Genomic DNA, 15,606 nt, shown 5'->3' with positions numbered 1-15,606 from the left:
TTTACCACTGCTTTACTGCTTTGTTGGTGTCTCACATATCATCATTCATTGTGAAGCGAAATTATTCCCTGCTGCTTAAAAACTCATCTAAACCTTCTGAAAACTACATGACAGCATTGCCCAAGAAACATCCTTTGAGTTTAAATGCTTTGTAGAATGCTATGAACGAGCTAATTGTATGGTAATACAAAAATAACTTTGTGATTTTTTTAAATGCCAGCACTTTTGAAGAGGACAGTGAATAACCTATGAGCAAAGATATAAAACTATTTAAAGAGCTTTATAGCATTTGCTTACCCTTTCTCTGCCTTGACCTGGAGAATAATGTTTTTTCCTTTAAATGTGCCAGTTGTACATTTCTTCTTTTTTATTGTATCCATGTATGTTTGATTATAAAGAGAAGTACAAAAACCCCACAGTTCCTGTAGTAGGGAAATGTCTAATAGGAGCACTAATGTTGGGTTTGAGTGTGACTTCTTTGCAAATTCATCAGAAATTCATCCTGCCTGTCATCCAAAGAACTGCCTGCCTATCAAAGACCTAGACTTCATACTGTGGTTTCAGCACTGTTATTAGGTTAAAATAAAATCAGTCACTGGAAGTTTTCCTTCATCTTTGGGCACTTTAGGTGTCTTCTCTTGATAGCTACTCTAGTGATACTTGCATTTACTAATGCCTGTTGTAGGAAAGCGTAGTAATTGACTTAAATCTCTCCCCCCAGAAACTATAAATTAAAGGGGGAGAGAGAGGGAGGGAAAACCAACTTTGGTTGGTTTTACTGCACACCTGACTTTCAGTAAATATGCAGGTAGAGTGCTGCTGCTGTACTACACATGTAGGGGTAGAACACTCCCATATGCAAACAGGAGCATTGATGTGATTTGTAAGCAACATAAACATAAAGAGAGCAAGGAAACAGAAGGTTCTTCAGTGATGGAAAGCAGTGATTTTGGGAATAGATTGTAACCAAGATTGCTTTTATTGTTTTTTCACTGAAGGTGATTTTGCAACTCCTCGAGCTGTTCTGACAGGACACGACTATGAGATCACCTGTGCTGCCATTTGTGCTGAGCTTGGTCTTGTAATAAGTGGTTCAAAAGGTAAGGTAGCTCTTATCATTTATTTCTGTTTGTGAAGCTATAGTCCTAATGCCAAGAGTAATATAGTTTCAGGTGATAGAATTTATAAACTTTATGGTGATTTTATTTCTAAATTTTGTTTAGTTGCTGTGGAATTTGAAACCTCTTTTTAAACATGTTGAAACTGAGGATTGTTCAGATGTTTATAAGAAGAGAAAACCACATCAGTTTTCCTCCTGATTGCTATTTCTGTTTGTTTATCCAGTGTGCAATTGCATATAGCATAGTTGGATACAGCCTTTGAGGGCCAGGATGGTGAAGAGTGGCTGTAATGGATAACTTCTCAAAAAGGGGAAGCAAAAATTAATTTTGAGAGAAAGAGAATATATTGGTCTGTTTGTTTGATGAAGGGTGTATATAAACTGCTGGTAATTCTGTTCAGGCTCTTTCAGCTTGGCTTCAGAACCTCTAATATGCTCCATTTGTATTCTCAAAGACCTGCTTTTAGCAGGCAAATTATAAAGAGTGATGTTGATTCTGTGGATATTCTGTATCATTTTCTTTTTTGCTTAATGATACGATTTTTAAATTAAATTCACAATTATTTTTAAACTGTAAATTTCTTGGAATTAGTATCTTTCTACTTTAGTGTTTCTAAAATAGCTACCCAGAGACACTTCTTCAGAGTTAGGTATATTCATGGTCTGTACCTGTGGGCCTTTCTGCATTATGCATGTGAACTCCTGTGTCTTATGTGCAAAGCAGGTATTTGTCAGAATGTGTTGAAAAAGCAAATATTTAGTGGGTTGTGTACGGCTTACAATCTTAATATGAAAACATACACTTTAGAATACCTACATATGTAAATTCATTACTCTTACTCTGTGTGTCTGTGTTTTGATAATCTCCTTTCAATGTTTACTATGTTTAATTGTTCAAAATTAAATAATCTCAAAATTAACTCTCAAAATTAACTCTCAAAATTAACTACTACCTGCTTTAAAAGAAAATCCACAGAAGGCAATCTAGGTACTTATACCTTAATGTAAAGCTTTCAAGGGATAAGCTGTTTATCTTAGTGTCTGGTACCCTTAAAGTCACAGGCAATTCACCTAAACATGGTAACAACCATTATAAAGTAATATAATAGTGATTATTTAATTAGAATTCATTACTTTATTTTTGAAAATGATGTCTTTAATTGAGCATATGAATCAGTAACCTGAGATCCTATTCTGTCTCACCAGAAGGACCATGTCTCATACATTCTATGAATGGAGATCTACTGAGGACATTAGAAGGTCCTGAAAAATTACAGGCTCCCGAAAGCTGCCTGAGACCAAAACTCATTCAAGCTTCCAGAGAAGGCCACTGTGTCATATATTATGAAAATGGTCTCTTCTGTGTGTTCAGTGTGAATGGGAGGCTGCAGGCCACGATGGAAACAGATGACAAGATAAGGGTGAGTGTCCTCAAGTGTGTGCTACCTGCCAGCTGCATGGGGAAAAGCTGTCAATGCTGGAGTTGGGTGGATACATGGCCAGACCATGAATATCTGGTACCAGACCATAGCATAGCAGCATTCTGAAAAAAATTAAGGGAACCATGTACTCTTAATAACATTAGTGTGTAAGCATTTCCTTGAGCTGGAGAATACAAATATTACGAATTGCTGACGAAGAGAGGCTGTGCTGCATCTTTGCGTTTCAGTCTGAAGGCAGGAGGTTGGTGACATGCTATTTTGGATGTTAGTTTTCCCTTTCTTTTGGCATCTCTGACTGCATTCCAGCATGTGTTGTCCTGAGCTCCAGGAAGTTTATAGGGATATGTCTATGCTTCAACTCTTTTAGCCCTTTGGCATTTGTGAAGTGGGCAGCAGAGTTCCACATCTTTAGCTGCAGGAGACCTGGAGCAAGTCCAAAACTATGCAGGAGGCATTTTAAGCCTATGGCTTTATAAAAATTATTTTATAATACAAAATGGAGGTCTCTTGACAGTTCCTGTGTAATAGTACCTATGAAACAGAGCAGAAGCTGCCAGCTGTACTAGAGTACCACACCTCCAAGCTGATTTTTGTAATCTGATGGAAGATCCCGGGAACTCAGCTGCTGGGATTTCCAATGTTCTCTTGAGTTGAAAACTCTAAAAATTTTTCCTTTATTTGGATTACACATGTCAGGAAGAAAATCCCTCTCTGCCATCATGTTTGTTTCACAGAATTATTGGCATTCTTTCAGCTGTTGTGCAAAGTTGTGAGCACTTCTTTCCATGCTAAAGATAGAAGTATGTGTTAATGTATTTTAAAGAGTTTTGATCTTCCTTATTTTTACTTAATAGTTTGTATGGAACTGCTTCATTAGCACTGAAGGTTGTGGTACAGTTCAGTAAATTTCACTTAAAATCTTTAAAAACTCCTATAATGTACTATGCTCTTCTAATCCAGTATCCCTATGTCATCCATTCAGAAGGTCAGCTATGCTGGTGGTGGAATATACAGAAATAACTCTCTGTGTAGGTCCCTTTTCCATAGTGAGAGTGCAGTCTAGTGGGATTAGGGGCATTTGACTTCTGTGTTTTGTGGCAGCCACAGGTGCAGGTTTGAGGCTGGGGAAGTGAAGTAAAAATGTATATATTTCTGTTCCCAGACATTTTTTCCAAATTAATGTAGATTTTTGCATCAATTCCCTGAAATTGTACCTTTGGCCATCCTTGTACAAACACTTCTGAGATTTTCAGCCTGCCCTTCATCCCAGAGTTCTTTCCATAAAGCAAGACCATATCCCAGTGTTTTCTCTTTTTACATTAATAATGTTGATAATCTGTCACTTTCAGTTGAGATTATGTTGTCAGCTAGGCCAGCAAATCTGTAAAATATCTCGAAATCCCTTGTCGGCTGAAACAATTTCTGTAGTGTTTCAGTCAGTACCCACAGCTTTAGGAATGTTGCTGGAAGCAATTGAAGTTCTGCTCTCTGTAGGCCAGAATTATGTTTGTAGAGGGGTTTGGGGTTTATTTTGTTTTGTTTTGTTTTCTTTCCGTCCCAGTGGTCCGAGCTGAGCTTTACGCTTAAACAACCTACAGCGTCTCTGCCAGTGCTCCTGCACTACATCATCGCTGAAGGAGAGTGGCAACTGCATGATTAAAGTGGGGCATTTAAAATGAATAGCACCTACCCATGGGCTGTGCTGAAAAACTCTCCTCATTGCCTTTTGCTTGGGGAGGATAGAAAAGGGAATGAAAAAGGTCATAAGTGTGGAATTTGTAATATAACAGCTTCAGTTTTCCTGTGTCATTATGGGCCGGTATTTCAGGATGTTATTGGTAAAACTAGCAGTTTTCAATAGTGATGCTGGGATAAACATTCTCATTTTCTTTCTTGTATTCCTGTGCTAGAAAACTGCCATAAAAAATTCAGAACCTCTGGGGAAATTCAGGGTCTAATCAATGCCTTCCACCTGTTTTTGTTTTAAATACTGTATTGCTCAGTGAAGCTTAGGCATATCACAGTACATCTACCATGTAGTGTTTAGATATCTTAATGAATACCTTTAACTCTAAATAGTCTGCTTGTTCTGAGAGGTAAAGTTATTTTATCCTAAACAAAGACTGTGTGCTGTTTCACCCAGAGGAACCAATTTATTTTCCTTTCCTGAGTCTGTTTTGAAATGTGGAAGTACCCACAAGACTCCTGCTGCTGTAAGCCAGGGCTGTCACAGTGTCAGCTCTGCCTTTTTACAAAGCACTGCCTTTCAAAAACCTGAAACGTTAAAAGGGATTTGTGCAAAGTTTTGAGACTTTCCAGGGAAATACAAGTCAGAAATGCAGCTTTTAGAACATTGCTGAAATTGTGCACTTTGGGGATTATTTGAGAGTCTGAATCTCGTGTTGTGAGAAAGATTAGTTGCAGGGTTGTTTCAGTTTCATACCTAGCAGAATTGCAGATAAACTACGCTGGGGAAAAGCAGAACAGTAAAATTGATTCATGTCACCTTCCATACCAGCTGGAGTATTTGGAAGTAAAAGCATCCTTTCGTTTGTTAAATCTTGAAGGGCGTATCATGAAACTGAAATGTTGACAGGGTCACCTTTTTCTTCCATTCATTCCTTCATCCCTTCATTCCTTCATCCCTTCATATATATATAGGCAAGTGACTGAGAAATTTATTTATAAAAAAATAAAAAGTAAATAAATCAACATCTTGTCTTCATGACAAGCCAATGACGTAGTAAATTTGCATAGGTATTAGTAAGGGTTCAGAGCTTGTACTTTATTTAATCAAAAGATCACAAAACCTACTGCATGTTGCAGGTAGTGGAAGAGTTAAAGATTAATGGCTTTAATTTGCCTTTTAATATAGCATTTCTTCAGTAAAAGCTTCAAGTAAAAAATTCAAGTGAACCATGACCATAAGGTTAATGGATTTTCATCAGCTGAATTTTATAAGTGTAGCAAATAATTATTTGTCACGGTCTTCACTGCAATTTGGAAATACCCTTAGGAGGCTGCTATTGTTATAGAGAAGAAAACTACCCCATATTGATTTTTGCTTCTAATGAATAATCTGTTTAATACTTTTGTGGTTAGTTAGATCTTGTGATCATCCACTCAGTGCATGCATGTTCTGGATTATTTTCACTCTTACCAGTTTATTTTCTGCCCCTTTCTTACTCTACTCTTGTAAGACAGTCTCTAAATTAGAGTTTTCAAGCTCCTTGTGCCTGTGCTTTCAAGGTGCTTAGCGCGTTTCTGATATCAACAGTCACAGAAGCAATTAATGGTTGGAACATTTATTTTTGGGGGGGAGAGGAAGAAGCTTCAACTCCGAATACTCAATTCCAATCTTTGTTAGTGTTCTGTTTTCCATACTTAGCTGTGATTAGAAAAACTCTACAAGTTCTGCTTTATTGTGTCTAAATTTACATGTATGTCTTGTCATATTAGTTCAAAACACGGCTGGAGTAGGTTTATCATCTTTTCTTTTTGGCTCAGAGTTACATTTTGTTTAGAGTATATGTTTGTGTTTCAATTACACTCCTTTTAGAGTTATTGTGTGAAATAAAATTCCAGCAATGTGATCTATTCTGACTCTTTGGGAGTTGTTGCAGTAAACACTCAAAATTTATAACATAATATAGGAGCTCTATCTTAATCTAAGTGTCGCACGTCGTATAATTCTTACAGGATGTATTTGGCATTGCAGTAATAGAGTGCAGCAATACAAAAAATACAGATGTGCAATATGTCTGACTTCAGTTACTGCTGCTCACAAAGCAGTATCTTACACACACTGTATATTTTGGCTTCTAGGCTTGTCAGCAGTCTGTATAAACATTTCAGTGTTGCATGAATGCAACATCTTTGTGTTTTAGTTTCTCTGAAGTTTTTGTGGTGCGTGTGCTGTAAATTCTGTGTGTTAAGAAAAGTCCTAAACTGCTTTTCCCTGAGCTATGTAAAAAGTTTTGCATATTTGCAAACCTGTATAAGGAGAGACTGCAAATGCCAAAATAATTACAGATTTCAGTACAGAGATGTTTGCAAAATCCTGGCTTCAGTTCTTTCTACTGTTTCCTAAATTTAAATCTCTGAGCTGGAATTTTGCTTCTAGACTATTATCTTGAGGCAATGTCCTTGCCTTGACAACGTTTTAGTAAAAAAGAATAATTTTGTTTGTGGAGAGTGTGTTTATAGAATTTATAAGCCACTGCTGTGAACATCTTCCATTCTTACATCATTCTCTTGAGAAGTTGGGCCAGCTGAAATTTATCACAAATTAATCCTGATGTGAAGGGTGTGTAGTGCATTGAAAGGCTGCCCAAATTTAGCTGATTCACAAACCTTAGGTTAAATACATTTGTAGATAATGCTTAGTATCTGTATTCTGTACTGAACATATGTAGGCCATGGATGCAGTTTTTCCCTGCAACCAATCCTCCCTCACAAAGAGGTGCAAAAAGATCCATGGCAAGAAATGTGATGGTTGTGATCCTGGGCAAATAAAAGGAAGAACTGATAAGGAAGCAGAGGAGAAAGAGGAGGAGAATGGAGCGCAGGCTGTTTCTGTGCTGAGTATTGTGGACAAATCTAAAAGCAGAGAGCAGAGAAGGAAAAACAGAAGTCAAGCTGGGGAGCAAAAATCAGAAAGAGAGTGGACAAGAGGCATCTGAAAACAGGAAAAGAGCATAGGAAAACACTTGGGCTTACTTGGCATTATGATAATAATGGTCCAATATGTAGTTTCAAGGGTCTTGATCTTGCTGGTGACTCGTGCTGATGTCATTCCACATGACAGAATCTGTTCAACTTTCTGGTTTTGTTTCTTTGGAAAATGGTGCAGACCTTTCAGTTTTCCTGGACAGTTGGAGGATGAGGCTATGAAATCAGGGCCTGGTATCCTCTACTGCTTACATTTCTTTTCTGCACAACAGCAGGGCAGGAGCCTCCTTTCAGATGAAGTTTTTATCCTCAGGGTTTCTGTAGTAGTAATTACTGAGACCCATATGGAAAAATGCTCACACACTATGAGAAAAGTCAGTCATGGAGTCTTCCAAGGGTTGGTGTTGGGAACCAGCTTCATTCAATGCTTTTTGAGGTGGGGAATGCTGAAAGTTTACAGAGTGATGAAGGCAATGCCTGAGATGAATGGAGAATTCTTATTCAGGAAACTCCACAATATGAGAATGTGATGTATTCACTGAAACTGGTAGGATCATCTCCAAACATGGAATAAACATGTAATACTGTAATTACCTGCAAATACTTCTGCCAATTTCTTTCTCCCCTCAGAAGGCATCAGCAGGTGTAAGAGCCATAGTGAGGGATGTGGGACTCCAGGGGCTCTCCAAAATGCAGTTTATTGCATCTGAGATGTTACAGCAGTCCAGGGTCATGGGTGACAGAGCTGTGCCTACAGCTGTCAGCTCTAGCTGCAGGCAGGTCTGGAGACCATTTAATTTTGCTTACAATGCATTATATACTTTTCTTTGCTGAGCATCTTAATACAGTAGAACCAGTCCATACCTTAACTATTATCTATAGCCTATCATAAATGCTATAATTACCATATTCATGTTACTATTCTCCAGTCACTAAAAGTTAGTACATTACAGTTTAAGCTAGAGCAGTTTTCTTGCAGTGGAAAATTCTGAGACTTTTTTTCTACTTGCAACATTGGCAAACTTGTTTGCCTGTGCTATCTTTCTGCTTGGTAAAACCATCTTCTTGTTTGGGGTGGGTTTATCCTTTGCTCAAAGTCATGAAAACCCCTTCTAACTAACATACCCTTTGCCTTCTTAGTTATCCAGTAAGACTGGCTCAGCAATTCTTTTCTCTATCAAAACTTGCTTCCATCTCTATTTCATTCTCAGGTTCTGCATTCAAAAATCTTCCTGCCAAGCATACCTATCTGTGAGACTTCCTTATCAAACTTTAATCCTTCCCAACAAGCAGGCTCAAAAAAGATTAAGAAAATTCATGGGCAGCTTTTCCATAAATAGACACTAGAGGGAACAGGAACTTTCTGATATTCCTAATCCAGTGATTTTGGGTGCTGTGGTACGTGGGGGGCAAGGGCTGTATGCTGACCAGGCTGACAGCATTTCCTGCTGCCATTTTTGGAGATAGACCTTTGGGCTAGATGGGTCATGATCTCTCACCCCATAAATTAGCACTTGCTCTAATAAAATTTCAAGTTCAATTCTCTTAAGACCCATTTTGGCCTATTTACACTGGGAAAATCTTTCTTTTAAGAAAGATTTCTCCTGAGTCCTGTCCATTTAATATCTGGTAGTATCATCTGGTATAGTCTTCAGGTAAAAAAGGAAAATTATTCTTCTGGGTATTCAGTATGTGTCTTGATTTTTTTTCCCCAATAGCACACAAGAAATACTAAAATAAATTGAAGAATGCTGTTTGAAGAAGTCTTGACTCTGAAAACCAATGATATCCCATCTTCATGATCTGGTTCCCAAATAAAGATTTCATATACAGATTTGCCATCAGTCCCCATGATGCATACAAAACAGGGTATATGCCATTGAATTTTTCACAGGCAGTTTCAGGATGGATGATAAAAGGGAGCACAGTCTATCTTAAGAGAGGTGGATCATTATTTTATTAATCCAGTGCAGGAATCTAAAAGTGCAAGTTTCAATTAATTTTAGTGATTCGTATAACAGTTCAGTTCCTGTCAACATTCAGCTTCTGCTAGGCTGGTATTAAAGACCCTTGGGGGGATATCAGGTGCTATATTTTAATGCCAGTGCTGCTGCATCTTGTAAATCTAGCTACTTAGAAGAGTAAATTTCTTTATCTGACCTCATATTGGATCTTTGGAACATGGAATAAATCACAGGTCAGGTGAGACTTAACTAGTGACATCTAATGTATAGGAGATTTGTGTATAAGAGCATTAATTCTCTTGCTGGGTAAAATAACATAACAATAATGTTGCTTTCCAAAAGCTTGTGTTGACGTCAAAGTCTCCCTGGACATTCAGCTATCAATATGAAACCTTTTATTGAAAGGAAAAGTGGGGAAGTGAGAGCCACACATACATTTATGTGACAAATGTCCCTGTGCTTTCCCCCAGGCCATTCAGCTGAGTCGGGATGGACAGTATCTGCTCACAGGTGGGGACAACGGCGTTGTCATGGTCTGGCAGGTGTGGGACCTCAAGCGGCTCTTTGCTTACCCAGGCTGCGATGCTGGGATCCGATCCATGGCCCTGTCCTATGACCAGAGGTGAGACCAACTCTGGGCTGGACTGGAGTGTTGGGGAGTACATATTTACAATTCAATTGCATTTTTGTTGTTTTTCTAATTGGGATTTTCTGTGGGTTATAGATCCTTGAGAATTCTGTGCTGGCAAAAGTTTTTTTTTTAACATGTTATATTTAGGGCAGATAATCTTTGTCAGGATTTCAGCTCTTTGGGTAGTGAAGAGAGATAGATCCAAGAAATCTTTCTTTGGCAGACTTCAAGACAGGCTGAGTTATTGGTTTGCACCAATGTACAGTGTGAGTCACAGGGAGGTGGAAGGTTACATGTGTGCTTTCATCTCTCTTCTTTCCCTTACAACACAAATCACATTCCTGATTCCAGACTTTCGTGTTAAAAATAGAACAGTTGGAATAGGTGCACAAGAAGGTTCCCTCCACACATCCATATATTTGCCAAAGCAAAGTGTCATTCTCAGTTCTAGAACAGTTATTTTATCCACATGCAGCATGACCCTTTTTAAACAATCCTCCTGCTGAAGGTGACCAGTCAGACTTTTTTCTGCAGTTTCACATTGCACTTTCCAATGCAGCTGTACTTGACAATGCTTCAGTGCTTTTATCACAAAAATATTGTTTGTTTATAAGATGGATATTTCCCATTTCATTTGTACACCTTAAGCTTTCAGCTAGGATTTTATGTGCTGTGCTGTATTTACTAAATGGTGTTTCTGTGTACTTTTCAAGCATATTTGTCTCCTAAATCCCTTACGGATGTCTACATTATGCAGTAAAGCATGTGGCTGAGGCTCTTAGCCTTCCACTTACTGAAATCCACATTGAATGTTTTAAAAATTTTTATCTGTGTTTCTAAAACTTACACAAAATGAACTTTAAAAAATCCAAACCAGTAAAATGTGTGAACTTCAATGAAACACTGAACAGCTTCTTGAGAAGCATAATTAGAGAATATTGACATTTTGGATAAAGTGGTTTTCCATTAAAAACAAGCCCTTGCTGTTCAATGTATTACATTGTTAAATGTAATCAAAAACTGTTGAATTTTAGACCTTGTAAATTTTGCATTTAGAGAATCTTTAATTAATGGCATGTTAATGTACTGAAATTTAATATGGACATAGAGAAATTTATCCATGGCCTCAAGTTAAGAAATTATGCACTGTGGGTTGGAAGACAAGGAAGAGATTTACTCAGAGTATTTTACTGAGTAATTACTGATTAATTACAGGTAATTGCTCAGAGTTATTTAAAAGACATTTTAATGTAATAGAAAAACAATCAAAATTGTACTGTTGACATGAAATAGGTGATCTTACTGAAATGCAATGTTTGGATGATCTCACACTTAATCTTTGTTTTGAAGAAAAGATTTGCAGCCTTTTACTCTGAATTTTTTAATTCTAAGGCTTTATTCCCCCCAAATGCCAGGATTTTATACATCCTTATAGTTCTGATTTTTGTCATACTTTAATGAGACTGTAGAGAAAATGATCCAGAGACTGATTGTGTGCTGTGTCAGGGTCATGGCTTTTCAAACACATCTCAGTGATCTCCAGTAGCAGGCCAAGGGTAAGGAATTCAGAAAGAGTGTCTCAGTGGGAAAGCCCAGGGATTGCTTTCAGGGATTGCTTCCAAAACAATCAAAGACTTCAGTTTTTGTGATGGTGTTCACAGGGATCTTAGGATGAGGGAAGAGACGAGGATCTCACTCCATGTTTCATAAGGCTTGATTTATTATTTTATGATATATATTATATTAAAGCTATACTGAAAGAATAGAAGAAAGGATTTCATCAGAAGGCTGGCTAAGAATAGCAAAAGAAAGAATGATAGCAAAAGCTTCTGTCTTGGACAGAGAGTCCGGGCCAGCTGACTGTGACTGGCCATTAATCAGAAACAACTGCATGAGACCAATCACAGATCCACCTATTTCATTCCACAGCAGCAGATAATCATTGTTTACATTTTGTTCCTGAGGCCTCTCAGCTTCTCAGGAGAAAAAATCCTAAAGAAAGGATTTTTCATGAAATGTGTCCGTGACAAGGTTTAGTATTTCCAACTGAAGGCTTGTGCCCACACCCATTTCCTTCATGCAGACATGCTTAAACTGGGGGAGTTGAAACTGAAATGGACACTCCTCCTGGCCTTCCTTCCCTTTGCTGCTACACCAAGGCTTCATACCCTCTCCAATACCCCCCCTAAAACCTGCCAAGAGGTAATCCTGGGGAATCCCAAGTGGCCTTGCAGGACAGGAATGCTGGTGAGCAGTTCTGTTGTCCAGCTCTCAGGTGTAGCTCTGGCCTGACCACATGGACATTGTGTGTTTTCTGACCGGTGAATCTGCTTCCCTCAGGTGTATAATGACTGGAATGGCGTCCGGGAGCATCGTGGTTTTTTACAATGATTTCAATCGCTGGCACCACGAGTACCAAACCAGGTACTGACCATCCCAGAGGCCGGGACAAGCACTGACAGGAGCAGCTGTGGCCAGGGGGGCTGCACACAGCACTGCCTCCCTCGGGGTCGAGCCGCCGCACGGCTCCTTAGAAATACTTCTCTTACATCTGAATGTAACTTAAATTTGCTGGAAGAAGCAAACTATTTTTTAAAGTTAATTGCTATTTTTGTAGACCTTGCTTGACTTTTTTGGGGGAAGGGCAAAGAAGCAGAAAACCAGCTGCTGGGTTCTGTAGTTTAAAAAAAATCTATATTTTTAGTCACAATGAGAAGTCTATTTTGATCCCTGTATGTAAACAAAACCTAAAGTAAACATGGTTAAAACTCACATTCTAGCTATATTATGAAGAAAAAAATGTTCCATCTGAAGCTTTATCTATAACCTTGAGGAAAATATGATTTTAACATAACAGAAATTCATTATGGTGTTGGGGGAATTTTAATCTGTGCTATCTGTACCACACTTTGTCTCGTACTTTTCCAAATGATTGTACTGCATCAGCACTGAAGTTTCTGGGAATCAAGGGGTAATATTTAAATTATGGTTAATGTAATTTTAAACTTTGCAAATCATTTCCATCAATGTTACTCTTCAAGCATGTTTCTAGGCTTAGACAATTAGTTCTTTTTTAGTTGTATGTTTAGTGCAGTTACAAGAGAAATCAGCAACGGAGTTTGTGTTACATCAAGTGTGAATCCTTCTTAGTTTCTACCTGGCATCTCCTTCAAAGCACACCAAAATGTGGATTGTTCCTACAAATCAGAAAGGCTCGTTTGAAGGCTTCAAACCAGAAGCCCACAGAGGCAGGTGTTTTTTAGCAGGGGCAAGTTCCAAAGCACATTGCTGCTGCTTGACTGTGAGAGCAGGGAGGCAGCAGGAGCTTGCTGGTGCACAGTCCCTGTACAGCAGCAGAAGCACAACATTTGCTTTTTGTTCTTCTTTTTTTACTTTTTCTTTCTTTTTTGTCAGAATGTGGCCCTGCAATACTGTAGCACATGTCATATTCCTTTTCTGCCTATAGCAACAATGTCTTTCGTATTTTGCTACCACCAAATCCAGTCTGATCCTGCCTAGTCATATTAAATTACCTCTTTCTTTTAGGAAATGAAAAATAATTTATACTAAGGAACAATAAGTTATTTTGGTGTTGCACAAATCTACTTTTCTACAAGATTGCTGTGCAGAACTCTGTGAAAATATTTGTGAAAAGAACTGTTATTGTTTTGTAAGTCTGTATTGCATAAAATCTCCTTTGTATGTTGTGATCTCTGAGTTGAAATTTACATTCCATATCTGTATTGATACATACATTTCTCTAGCTGCCTACTAGAGCAGTTCTTGGTTTTTCTAAGCATTTAACTACTCTCTCTTTCAGTAAAGATTTGGAATGAGAAAATTCAGTTTGAGTGAATAAATTAAATAAAATTACATTTGTAATTGAGACCTTCAGTGGAGTACTGGGTTACTTGTGATTCAGGATATGTTCCTAACAGAGGAAAGGGGTGTATTTAATGTACTTTTGGTGAGTATGAAATGGTGTTTTCTGTGGTTTCTGATGTATCAGTAGTTACATTTTCATGTTTTGTGTAGCACAAGGATGGTGTGATTAGGCAAAGGCTGTAGTGGGTTGTGTCTGTGGGATGTGCTTGGTCTACTGAGCTCTGTGTACTGAATATTTTTTATGCAAAACTTGTATCTCGCATTTCCTGAAGTTCAACAACATTCACAGAGTTTGTATCAGCATAGTTTGAGGGGAAATTGTAATGGTCTTGAACTTAAATTTGAGTTTGTCTTAAGCCAGGGGTGATTTTTCCTAGGTGGAGGGAAAGCAAACAAGAAAAAGGTGTATTTTGCCAAACGGAAATCCTGAAAGTCTTCTTTTTATGAAGAAACCATTATTGACAGAAATAATAGCTCCTGATCTTGGAGCCAAAATATTTCATGGGGAGTTGATTTGGTAGGTTGCTTGTTTTAGAAAGGGCTCTACTGGATCAGGAAATGCTTTCCCAAACTGGAAGCACAGCTGTACCTGTGTGTGCTGTCCTGGTTGCACCTAACCCTCTTTGGGAAGCAGCAGCAGCTGCTGCAGTGTGGAGTTTTGCCTTTGGAGTGCTGCAGCCTTTCTGTGGGAAAGGACATCTTCACCTTCTCCTCCTTGAGCAGGCCTGCAAAGACACCTCTGTTCTGCACATCTCGGGTGAGTAGGACATCCCCTCCTTCCACAGGTGAACCCACAGGCCTTGGACACCACCCTGGGGCCCAGGTGTGCACTTGGGATCTCAGCTTTGGCTGAAGTAGTCCCACCTCATGCTGTTTGTGATGAGATGGAAAACAGGGTTAAATTCCCAGCACCTCAGGTACTTGTTACTCTCTTCAGAGCAGCACCTGTGTCACATGGATCACCTGAGAGCTGTCAGCAGGTGCCAGCAGCTGGGCCTCACTTGGTGTTGGCAGAATGTTCCTCAAGAGAGGGACAGACCTCTCTCCCCCCATGCATTTATGCAGAACATTTTTTATGTGACAGTCTGGCCTTTCTTTTGCCCTGGTGAGTTCAGACAGAGCTGCTGCCAGCTGTGGTTATGGGCAGTGCTCTGCAGCAGTGCTGCTTGGTTGGGATGTGCAGTACTTGGCAAATGTAGCTTGAAATCCCTTGTATTTTCTATCAGTGAATTGCTGATGGAAATGCTCTAGGATTTGGCAAGAGAAGATGGGGTGGTCAGAGTGGGGGTTTCTCTGAAGGAAGTTTGTGCTGTGGTGCTACTGCAGGCAGAGGTAAATGAATGCTCAGACTTGAGAATATTTCTGCAGTTCTTGGCTGTGTTGTGCAGCTGTGTGTGTATCTGTTATTGTTTCTTGCCCTGACATCCTCTTGGTAGTCCCTCACTTCTCTGCAGCACTTTGTTCCTGTTCAACATCCCAAAGAGCTGATCTGATACCAAGGTAATGGGAAGTGAATTTTACTGCAGCTTTAGTCAGGACATGATTGGTTTTAGTTGTATTGAATAAGAATGGCCTAGGTAAGGTGACTATCTAAATTGTAGTTTTTCCACTCTATGTCCTAAATTTCATATTCATAGAGATTTCAGTGTGCTTGTGGTATGGCATACTTCTTTTTTCTTTCTCCCAGGATAATTCCAGGGGAATTACAGATCACTATATTGTTTTTAAGAAATTGGGTTTATCCTCATTAAGTAGAACCAGAGATGGGCCATTCTGAGAGTGATGCTCTAAAGCAGTGAGACCTCTCCCATACAGGGTTAAGATGTTTGTGTAACACTTGAAATGAGTTGCTTGCATGGATTTACCATATTTCATCATTAGATTTCATAATTT

General features: G+C 38.8%; 1 protein-coding gene across 5 annotated transcripts in view; it reads left to right on the top strand.

Moving 5' to 3' along the window:
• LRBA (LPS responsive beige-like anchor protein) overlaps nucleotides 1-13,722 on the top strand; it is a 368,498-nt gene extending 354,776 nt beyond the window's left edge. For 4 of the 5 annotated variants that reach the window (XM_063156759.1, XM_063156760.1, XM_063156756.1 and 1 more), the window contains 4 exons: nucleotides 999-1,100; nucleotides 2,327-2,541; nucleotides 9,668-9,819; nucleotides 12,169-13,722. In XM_063156759.1, coding sequence (XP_063012829.1) covers nucleotides 999-1,100; nucleotides 2,327-2,541; nucleotides 9,668-9,819; nucleotides 12,169-12,259 — 560 coding nt within the window. In that variant the 3' untranslated portion in view covers nucleotides 12,260-13,722. The remainder of the gene's footprint in view (nucleotides 1-998; nucleotides 1,101-2,326; nucleotides 2,542-9,667; nucleotides 9,820-12,168) is intronic. The other variant, XM_063156757.1, reaches the window with a different exon arrangement.
• Nucleotides 13,723-15,606: the final 1,884 nt, after the last annotated feature.

The sequence above is a fragment of the Melospiza melodia genome, chromosome 5 (assembly GCF_035770615.1).
Source record: "Melospiza melodia melodia isolate bMelMel2 chromosome 5, bMelMel2.pri, whole genome shotgun sequence".
Taxonomy (NCBI): Eukaryota; Metazoa; Chordata; class Aves; order Passeriformes; family Passerellidae; genus Melospiza; species Melospiza melodia.
Note: the sequence above shows the minus strand (reverse complement) of the source record. Positions and strands in the feature narration are given on the sequence as shown.